The sequence below is a fragment of the Phocoena phocoena genome, chromosome 2, assembly GCF_963924675.1.
Source record: "Phocoena phocoena chromosome 2, mPhoPho1.1, whole genome shotgun sequence".
In the NCBI taxonomy this organism is placed as follows: Eukaryota; Metazoa; Chordata; class Mammalia; order Artiodactyla; family Phocoenidae; genus Phocoena; species Phocoena phocoena.
Genome location: NC_089220.1, coordinates 139,284,644 through 139,303,105, shown reverse-complemented (window position 1 = coordinate 139,303,105; position 18,462 = coordinate 139,284,644). Strand labels below are relative to the sequence as shown.

Sequence of the window (18,462 nt, the reverse complement as noted above, 5' to 3'; positions counted from 1 at the left end):
GTCAACTGTCCTTTGGGTAGGTGATTCCAATTTGCAGCTCTATCTGTGATATAAGGACGTGCTCCACCTCACCCGCACTAAGTCATTAAAAGAAAATACAAAAACTTTACTAATTTGGGGTCGCCGGTACCTTTTAAAAGGAATTGCATTAAAGATCCCTTAATTCCACCATTCGCTATCTACCGTGGAGAGAGAGCCCTTTTGCACGAGGAGGCACATATATAATTCACTACAGCATTGTATGTAATACTAAAAAATAAAAATGAACCTAACTTTCCCCAACCGGGGAATGGCTAAATTAGCCTGCATCTCCACACCGCGCAACGTTCTGCAGTGTTAAGGGGAAGGTAAGACTGCATGTGTTAAGGCAGACGACGATAAAGGGTGACTCCCGCTGCGCTTCACCTGGGAGCGCGGCTGCTGTTGGGGTTTCCGCTTCTTGATCCACTTTTCCGGTGTGCTCGGCTTTGCCCCAGGCCCGGGATTCCGCGGCCCTAGCCTCGGTGTCCGCACCAGCCTTACCCCCGCAACCCGCCGCCCGTCCTGGAGCCTTCTCCAAGGCGTGCCGGGAAACCGGACTCTTGGTGGTCGGGCCCTTGGGCGCCGGGACATGTTTCCGGGAGCTACTCTCAGCAGCGCACCAACAGGAAGCGTCCGTGTTGTGGCGGAAGGAGGTGCTCTCTGGAGGCAGCCGGTGGTGAAAGGAGCGTGGCGGGCAAAGATGATTCAGGCGATTCTGGTTTTCAATAACCACGGGAAGCCGCGGCTAGTCCGCTTCTACCAGCGTTTCGTGAGTGCGGACGAGCTTCGTCACATCCTCTCGGGGCACCTGCGCCCCCTTCTCTCTCTTTGTCCCGTATGGCGCACGCGGGCATCGCCCGCTGACCTCCTAGGCCTCCTGCACCGTATACGTGATCTTCCCCAGACCGGGGCCAGTGTCAGTCCTTGTGTCCCACGCCCCGCTACCCCCGCTCTTTCCCACCCCTTCCTGGACCCCGGCATTTTGGTGCCATTTTTGTGACGCTTCTCGCAGAGTCTCAGGGCTCTATAAATGTGTGTGTGTGTGTGTGTGTGTGTGTGTGTGTGTGTGTGTGGAGGGGGTGTGCCTCATGGACAACTTGAATGATTGAAATCAAATGAATCTCAAATTAATTAAACTGTTAAACGCAGTTTCACGAGGAGGAAGAAATATGCAGCTTTTAAATTATTTTGCTTTAGCTAACGGATTTGGAAAAGTGCTTTCTTGGAATTATTTTGCTTCAGTGTAGGCTGGGAGCGCCCAGGAACTAGATACCTTTCACTACGTAGAGTTGAAGAAAAAGTCAGTTTGAAAGTGGGAAATGTTGAGAAATTATACGTGATAATGTGAATTTGAATTTTCCAAAGGCGTTACTCTGGAAAAAAGAAACATCATTATTTGCCTCCTGCCACCCGACGTTTTATTTCTTCGTGGCTAGGTTTCAAAATGTTAAGTACGTAATTGTGAAACCGTAGAGTGGAAAGTGTCAGAAAACTTATGTTCAGGCCTCAGCAACACCTTATTTTACCCTTGTGTCAAGTTAACAAAAATCTCTTTCAGACTTCATTTCCTCTTTTGTCAAGTAGAAATGAAAAAAAAAAAACTTTTTTACCTTTTTCGTAGAATTTTTTAGCTAGGTTACATTTTATTATATCGATTTTATATTAACATTCAATAACACTATTCAACTTGTATTTGCATTTGTGTGTGTGTGAATTTTTCTCTCAGGTTTTTTAAAGTGTTATTGAGATACATTACATACCATACAGTTCACCTTTTAAAAATATACAGTAGAATGGTTTTTAGTACTTTACAGAGGTATGCAACCATCACCACAATTTTAGAACATTTTCATTATCCCAAAAAGGAACCCCTTACCCATATAGCAATCATTCTGTGTTTCCCCCTCAACTCCCCCAGCCCTAGGCAACCACTAATCTACTTTCTATCTCTCTAAATTTGCCTATTCTGGACATTTCATATAAAATGGAATCATACAATATGTGGTCTTTTATACTGGCTTCTATTACTTAGTATAATGTTTTCAAGGTTCATCTATGTTGGAGTGTGTATCTGTTCTTTATTTCTTTTTATTGCCAAACTATATTCCATTGTGTGGATGCGCCACATTTTGATTGTCCATTCATCAGTTGATATTTCCACCTGTGGCTCTTGTGAATAATGCTGCTGTGAACACTGATGTACAGGCTTTTGTGTGAGCATGTATTTTCATTTCTCTTGGGTATATATCTAGGAGTAGAATTGCTGAGTCACGTAGTAACTTTATGGTGATCATTCGGAGGAACTGCCAAACTGCTTTCCAAAGTGGCTGCACCATTTTACATTCCTATCAACAATATATAAGAATTCCAATTTTTCCACCTCCCTATCAACATTTTCTATTATCTCTTTGATTAAAGACATTTTAGTAGGTGTAAAGTGGATTCTTGCGGTTTCAAAAATTTTTCTAATGACTAATAATGTTGAGCATCTTTTCATGTCTTTATCGACCATTAGTTTATCTTCTTTGGAGAGCATAGGATTTTTATAAGACCTAAATTAACTCCTAAGTGAAGGTTACCTTGAAAACTGCAGAGTACTAAAAGATATGAGGGATTATTAAAATGATTGAGAGATGTAAGCAATTGGTAGTTTGCTATTTTGTTGAATTAGAAATTAGGTAACCTCACCATTTCATAGTGCTTACCCACTGACTATCACCACTTCCCTGTAGAATCAGATAAAAGGCTTCGCAAGATGTTTTGGTCAGTTTAAAAAAGTGCTGATGCTTAGCATGTTTTGTATTTCTGGGTACACAGAGTTAATCCTTTACAGCATCCTGGCGTCTGTGAGCTTTCTGAATTCTTTAAATGGAAACCAGAAAATAGTGATTGATTTACTCAACCTTACAGTGACCAGTTATTAGCAAGTTTTCATTTATCCATTTGGTAAATGAGAGAGCCACTGTATACCAGTGTAAGTCAAGGTTATGAAAAGTAATTTCTCCACAATGACATTTTCCCTGTTTTTTCCTGCTTCGTTTAAATAACTAACCATTTCAAGTCTAAATTCAATGCTGTAGAAAGAAAGGGGTTAATGTTACTTGAATCTATGTTCTGACTCTTTAAGGGAAGTCCAATCTGAAGGTTTTCTTAAGCTTTGCTACTCAAAATGTTGTCCTCAGACCAGCAGCATTGTTATCACCTGGAAACTTGTTAGAAATGCAGTCTCAGGACTTAGCCCAGACCTACTAAATTAAAATCTGCATTTTAACAACATTCCCGGGTGATTCATTATACATTGAGATTTTTTTTGGCCCTGCCACGTGGCTTGCAGAATCTTAGTTCCCCAACCAGGGATTGAAACTGTACCTTTGGCAGTGAAAGTGCAGAGTCCTAACCACTGGACTGCCAGGGAAATCCCATTATACATTGGGCACTGGTCTAGAGCTTTTAATTACTTTTGTCTTTTTTTTTTTTTTTTTTTTGGCCATGCAGCATGTAGGATCTTAGTTCCCCGATTAGGGATGGAATCTGAATCCTCTGCATTGAAAGCGCCAAGTCTTAACCACTGGACCTCCAGGGAATCCCTACTTCTGCCTTAATGATTGATTTCTCCCTCCCACTATCCTTTTTTAAAAACCATACTTACTATGAACTTTATATGTATAAATAGAAATCAAATGTGAGTTATCAAGAGATTCCATCACAGTTGAGCTTTCTGGAGTGTAGTAAGTGAAAAAAGGTGTTTATACCTCTGCAATTGTTCAAGATTCTAATCTAAATAGAACATTTTCTGTCTTTCTCTGTAGTACTTTGTTGGTAACACAGCATCTTATATGTAATGTCTGTATTACCAGTACAGAAGATGGCAAATGCAGGTTTTTAAAGCACGTACACGATTACATCTTGACTTCCTTAAAGTGTTAGACCTATTAACGTTTGTTATTTGCCCTGGCATAGATGTTTTCTAGAGTAAGACAAAATATTTCAGAACCAGGCCTTCTAGTTATTCTTTGACCTTGTATGAGAGTTTGTCAGTTCTCCTTTTCTTGGTTATTCACAGTAAAGAAATATCAGCTTACCTATCAGGACGGTAATGGTTAGGGACTAGATATCTAGGTAAATATACCCTATTTTAATTCCTGTAACAGAGCCTTGTCGTCAGTTTTTCCATAGATTCCCCTTTTACTTTTTCTCTACTCATCATTTCTATCTTTTCTGTAAACTGGTACCAAATGTTCAAATCATTCCTAGTTTGGAAGCCCTTGCCTTCCTGTCCATCCTCACTGATGGGATGTAGTTTTTCAGACTTTCCCACTGATTCACTTTATTTCTTTTATTCCATAGCCAGAAGAAATTCAACAGCAGATTATTCGAGAGACCTTCCATCTAGTTCTCAAGCGGGATGACAACATCTGTAACTTCTTGGAGGGTGGAAGGTAAATGATCAGTTTTCTCCCCATACATCCACTTTTTTTTTTTTTTCTTTTGTGTTATGCGGGCCTCTCACTGTTGTGGCCTCTCCCGTTGCGGAGCACAGGCTCCGGACGCGCAGGCTCAGTGACCATGGTTCACGGGCCCAGCCGCTCCGCCGCATGTGGGATCTTCCCGGACTGGGGCAAGAACCCGTGTCCCCTGCATCGGCAGGTGGACTCTCAACCACTGTGCTACCAGGGAAGCCCCCCATACATCCACTTTTGGGTGGCCTTCATCATTATTGCTTCTTCAGGCAGTACTCAAGTGTCAGGTGAGTACCTGATGCAACTTGAGCTGAGTTGAGCTAAATCTGCTCAGGGAGAGACCCAGTTCTGTTTTGGAAGCTGCTAAATGGTTGTGCTTCAGATATTTACAAGTTTGGTGCCTGGGAGGGTGGGCAGAAGAAAAGAGGAGGTAAAATGGCTTTAGGCACCTCTGCCAAATTTGGTTGCCGTTCACCTGGTAGAAATGGCCTGTTGTTTGGCCTGTCCTCCCCCTTTCTGTTGGGCCCCTTCTCTTCCCTTGGCACAGAGCTTGTCTTTGATATATTCAGTTAAGATATAGGCATTTAAATGTTCCCCATCTTCCACAGTTTGATTGGTGGCTCTGACTACAAACTGATTTATCGGCATTATGCTACCCTCTATTTTGTATTTTGTGTGGATTCATCAGAGAGTGAACTTGGGATCTTGGACCTCATCCAGGTATGTGTAGCAGGTAATGATGACAGCCACTGCAGAGAGTTTGCATGGGATTTTTGAGTAAAACCATCTGTAGATCCTTTTGTCAGTCTCTTTTTTGATACTTGGTGAAAGTTACTAGATGTCCACCAGATGGTGCTATGAGAAAGCTCCTTAGCAACCTTTAAAAATTCTTAGAGATTCTTCTCCAGCCCTCTCACTCCCTTAGTTTTCTTATACGAGGCAGAGTCCTAACCAGTTCTTATACCAGTTCCAATGTGTGTACTCACCCCCACCCCAAGCAATTAACTCAGTTCTCCATGGACAGTAACCAGGTGTCCCATAAATTTGCTCAATTCTGACACTGTCTATCTGGAGATCGATACCAGTCTCAAGTCCAGGTTGTCTGTCACCTGTGCGTCTGACTGACAGCATATAGCTTGAAGATTTCCATGATTATTTCCTCCTCAGGTTCAGTTTATTTGCTAGAGTGGCTCGCAGAACTTTCTAGAGAAACATTTTACTTACTAGTTTACCAGCTTAATTTAAAAGGGTATAACTTAGGAACAGCCAGATGGAAGATGGGGAAAGGGCGTGGAGCTTCTATGCCCTCTTCAGGCACGCAACTCTTCTCGAATATCCACATGTTTACTAGCTTGGAAACTCTCCGAACCCTGTCCCTTTTGGGTTTTAAGGAGGCCTCTTTACATAGGCATGATTGATTAAATCATTGGCCGTTGGTGACTGATTGAGTTTGCAGCCCCTCTCCCCTCCCCAGAGGTCTGGAAGTAGGACTGAAAGTTCCCACAATCACATGGTTTGTTCCTCTGGCAACCAGTCCCCATTCCTGGGTGCTTTCCAAAAGTCACCTTATTAACAGAACAAAAGGTACCTTTATCACTTAGGAAGTTCCAAGGTTTTTAGGAGCCCTGTGCCAGATACAAGGATGAATACCAAATATTTCTCATTATAAGTTACAGTGTCACATCATGTTTTAAGATTTTTTTCAGGTATCAAACTAAATGACATTTAAAAATGCATACTTTGTATTTTCACTTGTAACTCTAGCCTAAAGCAAAGAAGCTTAATGTTTTATCTAGTCTGACCAATCTTGACATAGGTAAACATGTTTTTTTAGGCTTTTTGAAAATTAGAAATGGCTTACAGATTTCTTTTCATTACTTTCATGGAAACTGAGATATGTAAGGACCCTGTACTGGGAACTATTAATTTAGTACAATTCCATCATTTTGTACATGATATTCTAGATAGGCTTTAAGTGACTTGAACAAGTTACTTAAGTTGAAAGCACTCAGAAGGAGCATGCATTAAAACCTAATAACAATTATAGAAAACTCTAGCTATAGATTATAAAATTTACATGCTTATAACTATATTTTATTTTGTTAAGATAAAATTAAAGAAGCTAAATTTAATATACCTTGGGACAAATAAATGGAAATTTTAAATGTGTATTTTTATTTCAGATATACTACACTCTTCCAAAAAGTTATATACTTGGACATAGCAATTTTTAAATTTTATTTTATTATTTTCTTTTAAATTTTATTTATTTATTTTTATACAGCAGGTTCTTTTTTTAAATTTTTTATTATTTTAATTTTTTTTTTTGCGGTACGCGGGCCTCTCACTGCGGTGGCCTCTCCCGTTGCGGAGCACAGGCTCCGGACGCGCAGGCTCAGCGGCCATGGCTCACGGGCCCAGCCACTTCGCGGCATGTGGGATCTTCCCAGACCGGGGCACGAACCCGTGTCCCCTGCATCAGCAGGCAGACTCTCAACCACTGCACCACTAGGGAAGCCCTACAGCAGGTTCTTATTAGTTAGCTATTTTGTACACATTAGTGTATGTATGTCAATCCCAATCTCCCAATTCATCCCACCCTCTTTCCCTCCTTAGTGTCCATACGTTTGTTCTTTACATCTGTGTCTCTGTTTCTGCCTTGCAAACCAGTTCATTTGTACCATTTTTCTAGATTCCACATATATGCGTTAATATACGATATTTGTTTTTCTCTTTCTGACTTACTTCACTCTGTATGACAGTCTCTAGGTCCATCCACATCTCTACAAGTGACCGAACTTTGTTCCTTTTTATGGCTGAGTAACATTCCATTGTATATATGTACCACATCTTCTTTATCCATTTGTCTGTCGATGGGCATTTAGGTTGCTTCCATGACCTGGCTGTTGAAAATAGTGCTGCAGTGAACATTGGGGTGCATGTGTCTTTTTGAATTATGGTTTTCTCTGAGTACATACCCAGCAGTGGGATTGCTGGCTCATATGGCAATTCTGTTTTTAGTTTTTTAAGGAGCCTCCATTCTGTTCTCCATAGTGGCTATATCAGTTTACATTCCCACCAGCAGTGCAAGAGGGTTCCCTTTTCTCCACACCCTCTCCAGCATTTTTTTGTAGATTTTCTTTCTTTCTTTTTTTATAAATTAATTAATTAATTTTTGGCTGTGTTGGGTCTTCGTTGCTGTGCATGGACTTTCTCTAGTTGCAGCGAGCGGGGTCTTGGTTGCGGTGCTCAGGCTCCTCACAGCAGTGGCTTCTCTTGTTGTGGAGCATGTGCTCTAGGTGCAAGGGCTTCAGTAGTTGTGGCATGCAGGCTCCGTAGTTGTGGCTCACAGGCTCCAGAGCACATGCTCAGCAGTTGTGGCTCATGGACCTAGTTGCTCTGTGGCATGTGGGATCTTCCCGGACCAGGGCTTGAACCCGTGTCCCCTGCATTGGCAGGAGGACTCTAAACCACTGCACCACCAGGGCAGTCTCATTGTTTGTAGATTTTCTGATGATGTCCATTCTAACCAGTGTGAGGTGATACCTCATTGTAGTTTTGATTTGCATTTCTCTAATCATTAGTGATGCTGAGCAGCTTTTCATGTGCCTCTTGGCTCTCTGTATGTCTTCTTTGGAGAAACGTCTATTTAGGTCTTCGACCCATTTTCTGGTTGGGTTGTTTGTTTTTTTAATGTTGAGCTGCATGAGCTGTTTATATATTTTGGAGATTAATCCTTTGTCCATTGATTCATTTGCAAATGTTTTCTCCCATTCTGAGGGTTGTCCTTTCGTCTTGTTTATAGTTTCCTTTGCTGTGCAAAAGCTTTTAAGTTTCATTAGGTCCCATTTATTTATTTTTGTTTTTAATACCATTACTCTAGGAGGTGGGTCAAAAAAAGATCTTGCTGTGATTTATGTCAAAGAGTGTTCTCCCTATGTTTTCCTCTAAGAGTTTTGTAGTGTTCAGTCTTACATTTAGTTCTTTAATCCGTTTTGAGTTTATTTATTTTTTGCTGTATGCGGGCCTCTCACTGTTGTGGCCTCTCTCATTGCGGAGCACAGGCTCCGGACACGCAGGCTCAGCAGCCATGGCTCACGGGCCCAGCTGCTCCGTGGCATGTGGGACCTTCCCGGACCAGGGCACGAACCCGTGTCCCCTGCATCGGCAGGCGGACTGTCAACCACTGCACCACCAGGGAAGCCCCTTTGAGTTTATTTTTGTGTATGGTGTTGGGGAGTGTTCTAATTTCATTCTTTTTCATGTAGCTGCCCAATTTTCCCAGGACCATTTATTGAAGAGACTGTCTTTTCTCCATTGTATACCCTTGCCTCCTTTGTCATAGATTAGTTGACCACAGGTGCGTGGGTTTATCTCTGGGCTTTCTGTCCTGGTCCATTGATCTATATTTCTGTTTTTGTGCCAGTACCATATTGTCTTTATTACTGTAGCTTTGTAATATAGTCTGTAGTCAGGGAGTCTTATTCCTTCAGCTCTTTTTTTTTCCCTCAAGATTGATTTGGCTATTCAGGGTCTTTTGTGTCTCCATACAGATTTTAAGATTTTTTTGTTCTGGTTCTGCAAAAAATGCCATAGGTAGTTTGGTAGGGATTTCATTGAATCTGTAGATTGCCTTGTGTAGTATACTCATTTTCAGAGTATTGATTCTTCCAATCCAATAACGTGGTATATCTCTCCATCTGTTTGTGTCATCTTTGATTTCTTTCATCAGTGTCTTACAGTTTTCTGAGTAGTTATTTTACCTCCTTAGGTAGGTTTATTCCTAGGTATTTTATTCTTTTTGCTGCAATGGTGAATGGGATTGTTTCCTTAATTTCTTTCTGATCTTTCAGTGTTAGTGTATAGGAATGCAAGAGATTTCTGTGCATTTATTTTGTATCCTGCCACTTTACCAAATTCATTGATTAGCTCTAGTAGTTTTCTGGTGGCATCTTTAGGATTCTGTATGTAATAGTATCATGTCATCTGCAAACAGTGACAGTTTTACTTCTTCTTTTCCAATTTGTATTCCTTTTATTTCTTTTTCTTCTCTGATTGCCATGGCTAGGACTTTGAAGACTATGTTGAATAATAGTGGTGAGAGTGGACATCCTTGTCTTATTCCTGATCTTAGAGAAAATGCTTTCAGTTTTTCACCATTGAGAATGATGTTTGCTGTAGGTTTGTCGTATATGGCCTTTATTATGTTGAGGTAGGTTCCCTCTGTGCTCACTTTCTGGAGAGTTTTTATCATAAATGGGTGTTGAAGTTTGTCAAAGCTTTTTCTGCATCTGTTGAGATGGTCATATGGTTTTTATTCTTCAATTTGTTAATATGGTGTATCACATTGATTGATTTGTGTACTTTGAAGAATCCTTGCATCCCTGGGATAAATCCCACTTGATCATGGTGTATGATCCTTTTAATGTGTTGTTGGATTCTGTTTGCTAGTATTTTGCCGAGGATTTTTGCATCTATATTCATCAGTGATATTGGCCTGTAATTTTCTTTCTTTGTGACATCTTTGTCTGGTTTTTGTATCAGGGTGATGGTGGCCTTGTAGAATAAGTTTGGGAGTGTTCCTTCCTCTGCAATTTTTTGGAAGAGTTTGAGAAGGATGGGTGTTAGCTCTTCTCTAAATGTTTGATAGAATTCACCTGTTAGGCCATCTGGTCCTGGACTTTTGTTTTCTTTGATTTCTTCAGTGATCTCTTGGTTATTTAGTAACGTATTGTTTAGCCTTCACGTGTTTGTGTTTTTTACATTTTTTTCCCTGTAATTTATTTCTAATCTCATAGCATTGTGGTCAGAAAAGATGCTTGATATGATTTCAGTTTTCTTAAATTTACCGAGCCTTGATTTGTGACCCAAGCTGTTATCTATCCTGGAGAATGTTCTGTGTGCACTTGAGAAGAAAGTGTAATCTGCTGTTTTCGGATGGAATGTCCTATAAATATCAATTAAATCTGTCTGGTCTATTGTATCATTTAAAGCTTGTGTTTCCTTATTAATTTTCTGTCTGGATGATCTGTCCATTGGTGTAAGTGAGGTGTTAACATCCCCCACTATTATTGTGTTACTGTTGATTTCCTTTTATATAGCTGTTAGCATTTGCCTTATGTATTGTGGTGCTCCTTTGTTGGGTGCATATATATTTATAATTGTTATATCTTCTTGGATTGATCCCTTGATCATTATGTAGTGTCCTTCCTTGTCTCTTGTAGCATTCTTTATTTTAAAGTCTATTTTATCTGATATGAGCATTGTTACTCCAGCTTTCTTTGGATTTCCATTTGCACGGGAAATCTTTTTCTATCCCCTCACTTTCAGTCTGTATGTGTCCCTAGGTCTGAAGTGGGTCTCTTGTAGACAACATATATATGGGTCTTGTTTTTGTATCCACTCAGTGAGCCTGTGTCTTTTGGTTCGAGTATTTAATCCATTCACATTTAAGGTAGTTATTGATATGTATTTTCCTATTACCATTTTCTTAATTGTTTTGGGTTTGTTTTTGTAGGTCCTTTTCTTCTCCTGTGTTTCCCTCGAGAAGGTCCTTCAGCATTTGTTGTAGAGCTGGTTTGGTGGTTCTGAATTCTCTTAGGTTTTGCTTGTCTTTAAAGCTTTTGATTTCTCCATCAAATCTGAATGAGATCCTTGCCGGGTAGAGTAATCTTGGTTGTAGGTTCTTCCCTTTCATCACTTTAAATATATCGTGCCACTCCCTTCTGGCTTGTAGAGTTTCTTCTGAGAAATCAGCTGTTAACCTTATGGGAGTTCCCTTGTATATTATTTGTTGTTTTTCCCTTGTTGCTTTTAATAATTCTTCTTTGTCTTTAACTTTTGTCAGTTTGATTACTATGTGTCTTGGCGTGTTTCTCCTTGGGTTTATCCTGCCTGGGACTCTCTGTGCTTCCTGGAGTTGGGTAGCTATTTCCTTTCTCATGTTAGGGAAGTTTTAGGGAAGTTTTCAAATGTAATCTCTTTAAATATTTTCTTGGGTCCTGTCTCTCTTCTCCTTCTGGGATGCCTATAATGTGAATGTTGGTGCATTTAATGTTGTCCCAGAGGTCTCTTAGGCTGTCTTCATTTCCTTTCTTTTTTTTTTTTTCTTTATTCTGTTCCATAGCAGTGAATTCCACCATTCTGTCTTCCAGGTCACTTATCCATTTTTCTGTCACAGTTATTCTGCTATTGATTCCTTCTAGTGTATTTTTCATTTCAGTTATTGTATTGTTCATCTCTGTTTGTTCTTTAATTCTTCTAGGTGTTTATTCTTTAATTCTTCTAGGTCTTTGTTAAATATTTCTTGCTTTTTCTTGATCTTTGCCTCCATTCTTTTTCTGAGGTCCTGGATCATCTTCACTGTCATTATTCTGAATTCTTTTTCTGGAAGGTTGCCTATCTCCACTTCATTTATTGTTTTTCTGGGGTTTTATCTTATTCTTTCATCTGATACATAGTCCTCTGCTTTTTCATTTTGTCTGTCTTTCTCTGCATGTGGTTTTCGTCCCACATGCTGCAGGATTGTAGTTCTTGCTTCTGCTGTCTCCCCTCTCTTATGTTTTATTTATTTATTTACACCCATTCACGTTCAGAAAATGACTTAAAATGGTTAGTTTTAAATTTTCATATAGTATATTCACTTATCATATATAAAAATATAAATAAATACTAGAAACATCCAAAAAAGATTCATCTCTAAGATAATTTTAAATGCTTTTTTTTTTGGCTGCATTGGGTCTTTGTTGCTGCCTGTGGGCTTTCTCTAGTTGCGGTGAGTGGGGGCTACTCTTCTGAGTGGGCTTCTCATTGCAGTGGCTTCTTTTGTTGCAGAGCACGGGCTCTAGGCATGCAGGCTTCAGTAGTTGCAGTGCGCGGGCTTTAGTATTTGCAGCATGCAGGCTCAGTAGTTGCGGCACGCAGGCCCTAGAGTGCATGGGCTTCAGTAGTTGTGGCACGTGGGCTCAGTAGTTGTGGCGTGTGGGCTCTAGAGCTCAGGCTCAGTAGTTGTGGCGGACGGACTTAGTTGCTCCGCAGCATGTGGGATCTTCCCAGACCAGGAATCGAACCCATGTCCCCTGCATTGGCAGGCGGATTCTTAACCACTGCACCACCAGGGAAGTCCCTTTAAATGCTTTCTTAACACCTGAGTTCGATTGGACATTGAGAGTCAATGTGGCATAACAGAAAGAGCTCAAGATCTAGAATCAGAAAACCTGGATTTGAATCATGGATCCACCATCTGATATAGAACTACTAGGTTGTAAAAATGGAACAGACTTACAGGTACAGAGAACAAATGGGTGGTTGCCAGAGGGAAGGGGGATGGAGGTGGAGGGCAAAATAGGTGAAGGGGATTAAGAGGTACAAACCTCCAGTTATAAAATAAATGAGCCACAAAGATATAATATACGGCTTAAGGAATATAGTCAATAATATTTTAATAACTTTGTTTTGAAAGGGATGGTTGCTAGACTTACCTTGGTGATTGTATCATAATGTATGCAAATCACTATGTAGTATATCTGAAACTAACATAATGTTGTATGTCAACTGTATTTCAACTAAAAAAGCCCGAAATACTAGGTTGTAGAATTCAGTTGTGGCAATGTACTGTATATTATTGTACACTGTAGAATGCTATAGGAATGTGCATATAATAAGTGTATTAGAAAATAAAGGTAAAATATATAGTGGTAATATATTTTTAAAATTGAGATGCAGTTATTAGAGGAGATGCACTTCAAGACAAAAGAGAAATGCATATTAACAAGACAAAACGAGAAGTGTAACTTTATAATGTCGTGGACATTTATTAAATACTTAGTATGCACTGGATTTGGGAAGATAGATAAAGAAAAGGTAAAAATAATAGGAACTAAGAGTTTTCATCATTGAAAAGACAATAAAATCAGTAAATAGTTATCCTAATATAAAGAGGATAAAAATCAGAAATAGAAAACATTAAAATGTTTTAGCGGATGATATACATAGTTACAATGCCAATATATTTGAAATAGCTGACCTCAAAAAATAAATATCCAAAGACACTGAATCCAATATCAGGATGAAATAAGAAAGGTAAAATGAAAAACTGACTCCCTAATAAACTCAGTAGATTTTAGTATAGTAAGACCTCTATTATGTAAGTTATTTTTTAGACTCAGACTAAAAAATCATACTGCTTAAGTGTATTTTATGGAGTAAATTGGTTATGATCCAAAAGCTTCTCACAAAGAAAATGTGAGTCAGATACTGCATTTAAAAAAAAAATTTATTTTATTTTTGGCTGCGTTGGGTCTTCGTTGCTGTGCACAGGCTTTCTCTAGTTGCGGAGAGCGGGGGCTACTGCTTGTTGCCGTGCGCAGGCTTCTCATTGCAGTGGCTTCTCTTGCTGCGGAGCACAGGCTCTAGGTGCGCGGGCTTCGGTAGTTGCGGCACATGGGCTCAGTAGTTGTGGCTTGCGGGCTGGAGCACAGGCTCAGTAGTTGTGGTGCACAGGCTTAGTTACTCTGCAGCATGTGGGATCTTCCTGGACCGGGGATTGAACCTGTGTACCCTGCATTGGCAGGCAGATTCTTAACCACTGCACCCCAGGGAAGTCCCTGATATTGCATATTTTTATTGGACAGAATTATTAAATAAAATCTTAACGAATAATCAGTTGAACCAAGGAGTCATGAGACCTGGCTCTTGTTTTGGACTCTCCTGTTAGCAAGCAGCATGGTCTTAAATCATTTAAGTTTTGTTGGCGTTGGGGTTTTTGTTTTATGTTTTGGCTCTGTGTGTGTGTGTGTGTGTGTGTGTGTGTTTATTTTTATTTATAAGTATACTAGGTGTTCTTTCTAGCTCTAAAATTCTTTCTCAGGAATACTGCATACTAGAAGAATTATTTATTACGTCCAAATAATCTTTATTCCAAGGATACAAGTCAGTTTAACAATGACATATTCTTAGAGTCTCTATTACAACAGTAAGAAAAATATAACTAATATAATTTCATCAGTACGTGCCGAGAGAAATGATTACCCAAATTATGTTTCTGAAATACTCTTAGATTGGAATCGGAAGCATTTTTACTTGATTATTTAGTGCATGTTTTCTTTATTCAGTATAAACTATTTATTGTTGAAGAAATAATACACTTATGTGGTTCAAAATTCAAAAGGAATACCAAGAGTATACAGTGGAAAACATCTTTCTTCTCTTCTCCTCCAGTCACCCAGAAACAGCCAATTTTAGTTTTAAAACCAAGAGCCAGAGCCAGTGTTATCTCAGGGGAGAAATCTACAGGCATTTATGAAAACAAGGTGTCTCTTACTGTTATTCTAATTTGAGCAACATTTGTAATGAGTGATTAAAAAAGAAATGAAGAAGTAACATAGTAAAGGAGGAGAGAGGTAAGTTATTACTGTAAGAGAGCCTGATTATGTACCTAGTAAACCTTAAAAAAAGGGGGGAGATTGTGGCAAGTAATGAATGATACGAGCAACATGGCAGAATATGAGATCAGTTCGTCAAAATTGAATTTCCTATTTTTTGTGAAAACAGCTAGGAAATTCATAATTAAAGAAATTTCACTTACAGTAGTGACAAAGGATATTTAGTGTTTAGAAATTAACTTAGTATGGAATACTTGATATTGATTCCAATAAAATTATAAAATCTTTGTTTATTTATTTATTTATTTGGCTGCATTGGGTCTTAGTTGCAGCACGTGGGATCTTTAGTTGCTGCATGTGGGATCTAGTTTCCTGACCAGGCATCGAACCCAGGCCCCCTGCATTTGGGAGCATGGAGTCTTAGCCACTGGTGGTCCCTACAATTGTAAAATTTTAAAGGAAAATCATAAAGGAATACTTGAAATCAGTGGAGCTATAAGCCCCTTATTGGGAAGAGTTGAGCAAAGATGACAATAGTAATCAATAGATTAAATGGGGAACCAAGTATAAATCCAGAAGATCTTTTTTTTAAAAAATTTTTTTTTGGCCATGCCACATGGCATGCGGGATCTTAGTTCCCCAACTAGGGATCCAACGCGTGTCCCCTCCAGTGGAAGCACGGAGTCTCAACCACTGGACTGCCAGGGAAGTCCTAATCCAGGAGATCGTATAGAACTTGGTAAAGAGAAAGTTTATGAGGAAAAGTGAATGGCCAAGAAATGCAGAAGTATGTTCTGAGGGAAGAAGGGCAGTAATGAGTGACTGGCTTCACTAGGCTTCAGAATATATAATGGTTGCAGATGAAATTATTATCTACCTAGAAATTCCAAAACAATCAACTGGAAAACAATTAGAATGAGCAATATAGTTCAGTAAGGGACTGGATACAAGTTTAATGTATAAAAACTAATAGCTTTCCCTTAGCAATAATAAGTTAGAAAATATAATATTTAAAAGGGGCACATTCACAGTAGGAAAACCTTCCTTAAGATACCCAAGAATAAATGTAAAAAATGTGTAAGATCTATATGAAGAAAACTTTAAAATTCTACTGAAAATATGATAAAAGAGCAAAATAAATGAATAAAACATACGCTTTGCCTGTGGAAAAACTTTTAAAACTCAGTACAGTTGACCCTTGAACAACACAGGGGTTAGAGGTGCTGACCCACCATGCTGTCGAAAATCCCTATATAATTTACAGTAGGCCCTCCTGTATACCCAGTTCCTCTGTGTACACGGTTCCTCCATATCCGTGGTTTTGCGTCTTCAGATTCAACCAACTCGGGATTGTATAGTACTATAGTGTTTACTATTGAAAAAAATCTGAGTGTAAGTGGACCCACACTGTTCAAACCTGTGTTGGTCAAGTGTCAACTGTACTTCCAGCTTATAAATTACTGAAAACCCAATCAGAATCCCAATAAGATTATTGCTGTTTTTTAAATAATTTTTATTGTAAAACGTATATACAAAAACTACGGAAAACATGCCTGTGCAGTTTGAGGAATGCCAATAAAATGAAACTCTCACCCAGATTAAGAAATAGTACATTGCTAGTACCTCAAAGCCCCTGTATGTCCCTCCTCAGTTCCGTCCCCCTTGTTCATTGCATCCTTCTTCAGACTTTTTAAAGACTTTATTTTCCTTCTTTTCTTTTTCTCTTTTTTGGCTGTGTTGGGTCTTTATTGCGGCTCACGGGCTTCTCTCTAGTTGTGGTGTGTGGGTTTTCTCTCTCCAGTTGTGGCGTGTGGGCTCCAGAGTGAGTGGGCTTTGTAGTTTTTGCAGCACGTGGGTTCTCTCGTTGAGGCACTCGAGCTCAGTAGTTGTGGCACATGGGTTTGGTTGCCCCATAGCATGTGGGATCTTAGTTCCCCAACCAGGGATCGAACCTGCATCCCTTGCATTGCAAGGTGGATTCTTTACCACTGGACTACCAGGGATCCCTTTCTTCAGACTTTTAAGTTGATCATTGCTTTGCTTCTCTTTATAGTTTTATCATGTGATGTATATTCCCTAAATGATACTTTGTTAGTTTGGAAAAACTGAGTGTAAGTAGTTGTGTAAGGAAAGGATAATTTGCCACTACTAGATGAAAGCTCCCGCAAGAAGATAAGCTGAACAGTGTCACCATCTGACTTCAGTTTCCCTGAGGGTTTACAAGAGGCCTTTCTGAGGAAGTCTGAGGGCAAGCTCATGTGAGTGATTCTGGGGAAACTTAGAGCTCACTGTAGTTGGGGCATTAGCCTTTGGCTGTCTTGGAGGAACATGGACAGGAGGAATGGACCACTGTGTATTTTCTGCTTCTCACCTTTTCATAACTTCTGTATTTCAGGAGTAAATCAAAGCAGAACATTTCAATGGGGGATGGGTAAAATGAGTATTCTCAGCTGATCCAGGTGGCAGAGCAGTAGAACAGATACTAGATGGTTTGATTGTTTCCATTTTCCTTTTTTTTATTAGTTTGATTGTTTTCATTTTCCTTTTTTTTAATTAACCCAAATAGAACTACTGTAAGTCTTTATGCAAACTGTTGTGTCTCTCACACCCCAATGAAATTCCTGGGTCAAGGGATTAATATTTCTAATTACAATTCATGTTGCTAGATAGATATTCGGGAAGGTTATATTAATTTATAATGCTTCCTGAAGTATATGAGTTTATGTTTCTTCCTAACTCCAGCATTGAAATATGTCATTTTTAATTTCTACTCGGAGGTGAGTGGTACCTCACAAATGTCTGAATTTTTATTTTTATTAATCATGCCAACTTTTCCCATGTGTGAATTTATTTATTATTATTATTTTTTTTGCGGTACGCGGGCCTCTCACTGTTGTGGGCTCTTCCGTTGCGGAGCACAGGCTCCAGATGCGCAGGCTCAGCAGCCGTGGCTCACGGGCCTAGCCGCTCCGCGGCATGTGGCATCTTCCTGGACCGGGGCACGAACCCGTGTACCCTGCATCGGCAGGCAGACTCTCAACCACTGCGCCACCAGGGAAGCCCCCATGTGTGAATTTACAGTGTTCTTTTTCATGTAAACCTTTTGTAATATAATTGAAATATTTGTCCAGTTAAGTCTAGTTCTGGGTTATAATATTATATTTCATTTATTGTAAGATACACATTTTTTCACACTTTAATAACTAACATGAGGATGTATATTACAGTAGATGACATCTTACAGTTACAATTGACAGCATTTTTTTCTTTGTTAATATAAAAATAATGGTTTGTCTTATAGTCAATGAAAAAGTAATTCTTTGTATATTTTTGTTTATTTTAAAACTTTTTTCTAAACGATTCTATTAAATGTGAATAATCCATTTATACCTCCTCTTGTTGAAGAAACCTTAATATATAATATGTTAAGTTTAGAGTAAAATCCAAACTCCCTATCACAACCTGCAAGGCCCGACATGGTCTGGCTCCTTTGTCTCTCTGTCCGATCTCACCATATACACTGTCACCTTCACTGTAGCCATTCCAGCCTTCTTTCTGCTCCTCAGGTCCAAGTACATTTTTGCTTCAGGGCCTTTGCA

The 18,462-nt window shown here is 39.4% G+C and overlaps 1 protein-coding gene across 1 annotated transcript in view; it reads left to right on the top strand.

Moving 5' to 3' along the window:
• The first annotated feature begins 721 nt into the window (after nt 1–721).
• AP3S2 (adaptor related protein complex 3 subunit sigma 2) overlaps nt 722–18,462 on the top strand; it is a 56,902-nt gene continuing 39,161 nt past the window's right edge. The window contains exons 1-3 of the mRNA XM_065871132.1: nt 722–790; nt 4,369–4,460; nt 5,090–5,201. Coding sequence (XP_065727204.1) covers nt 722–790; nt 4,369–4,460; nt 5,090–5,201 — 273 coding nt within the window. The remainder of the gene's footprint in view (nt 791–4,368; nt 4,461–5,089; nt 5,202–18,462) is intronic.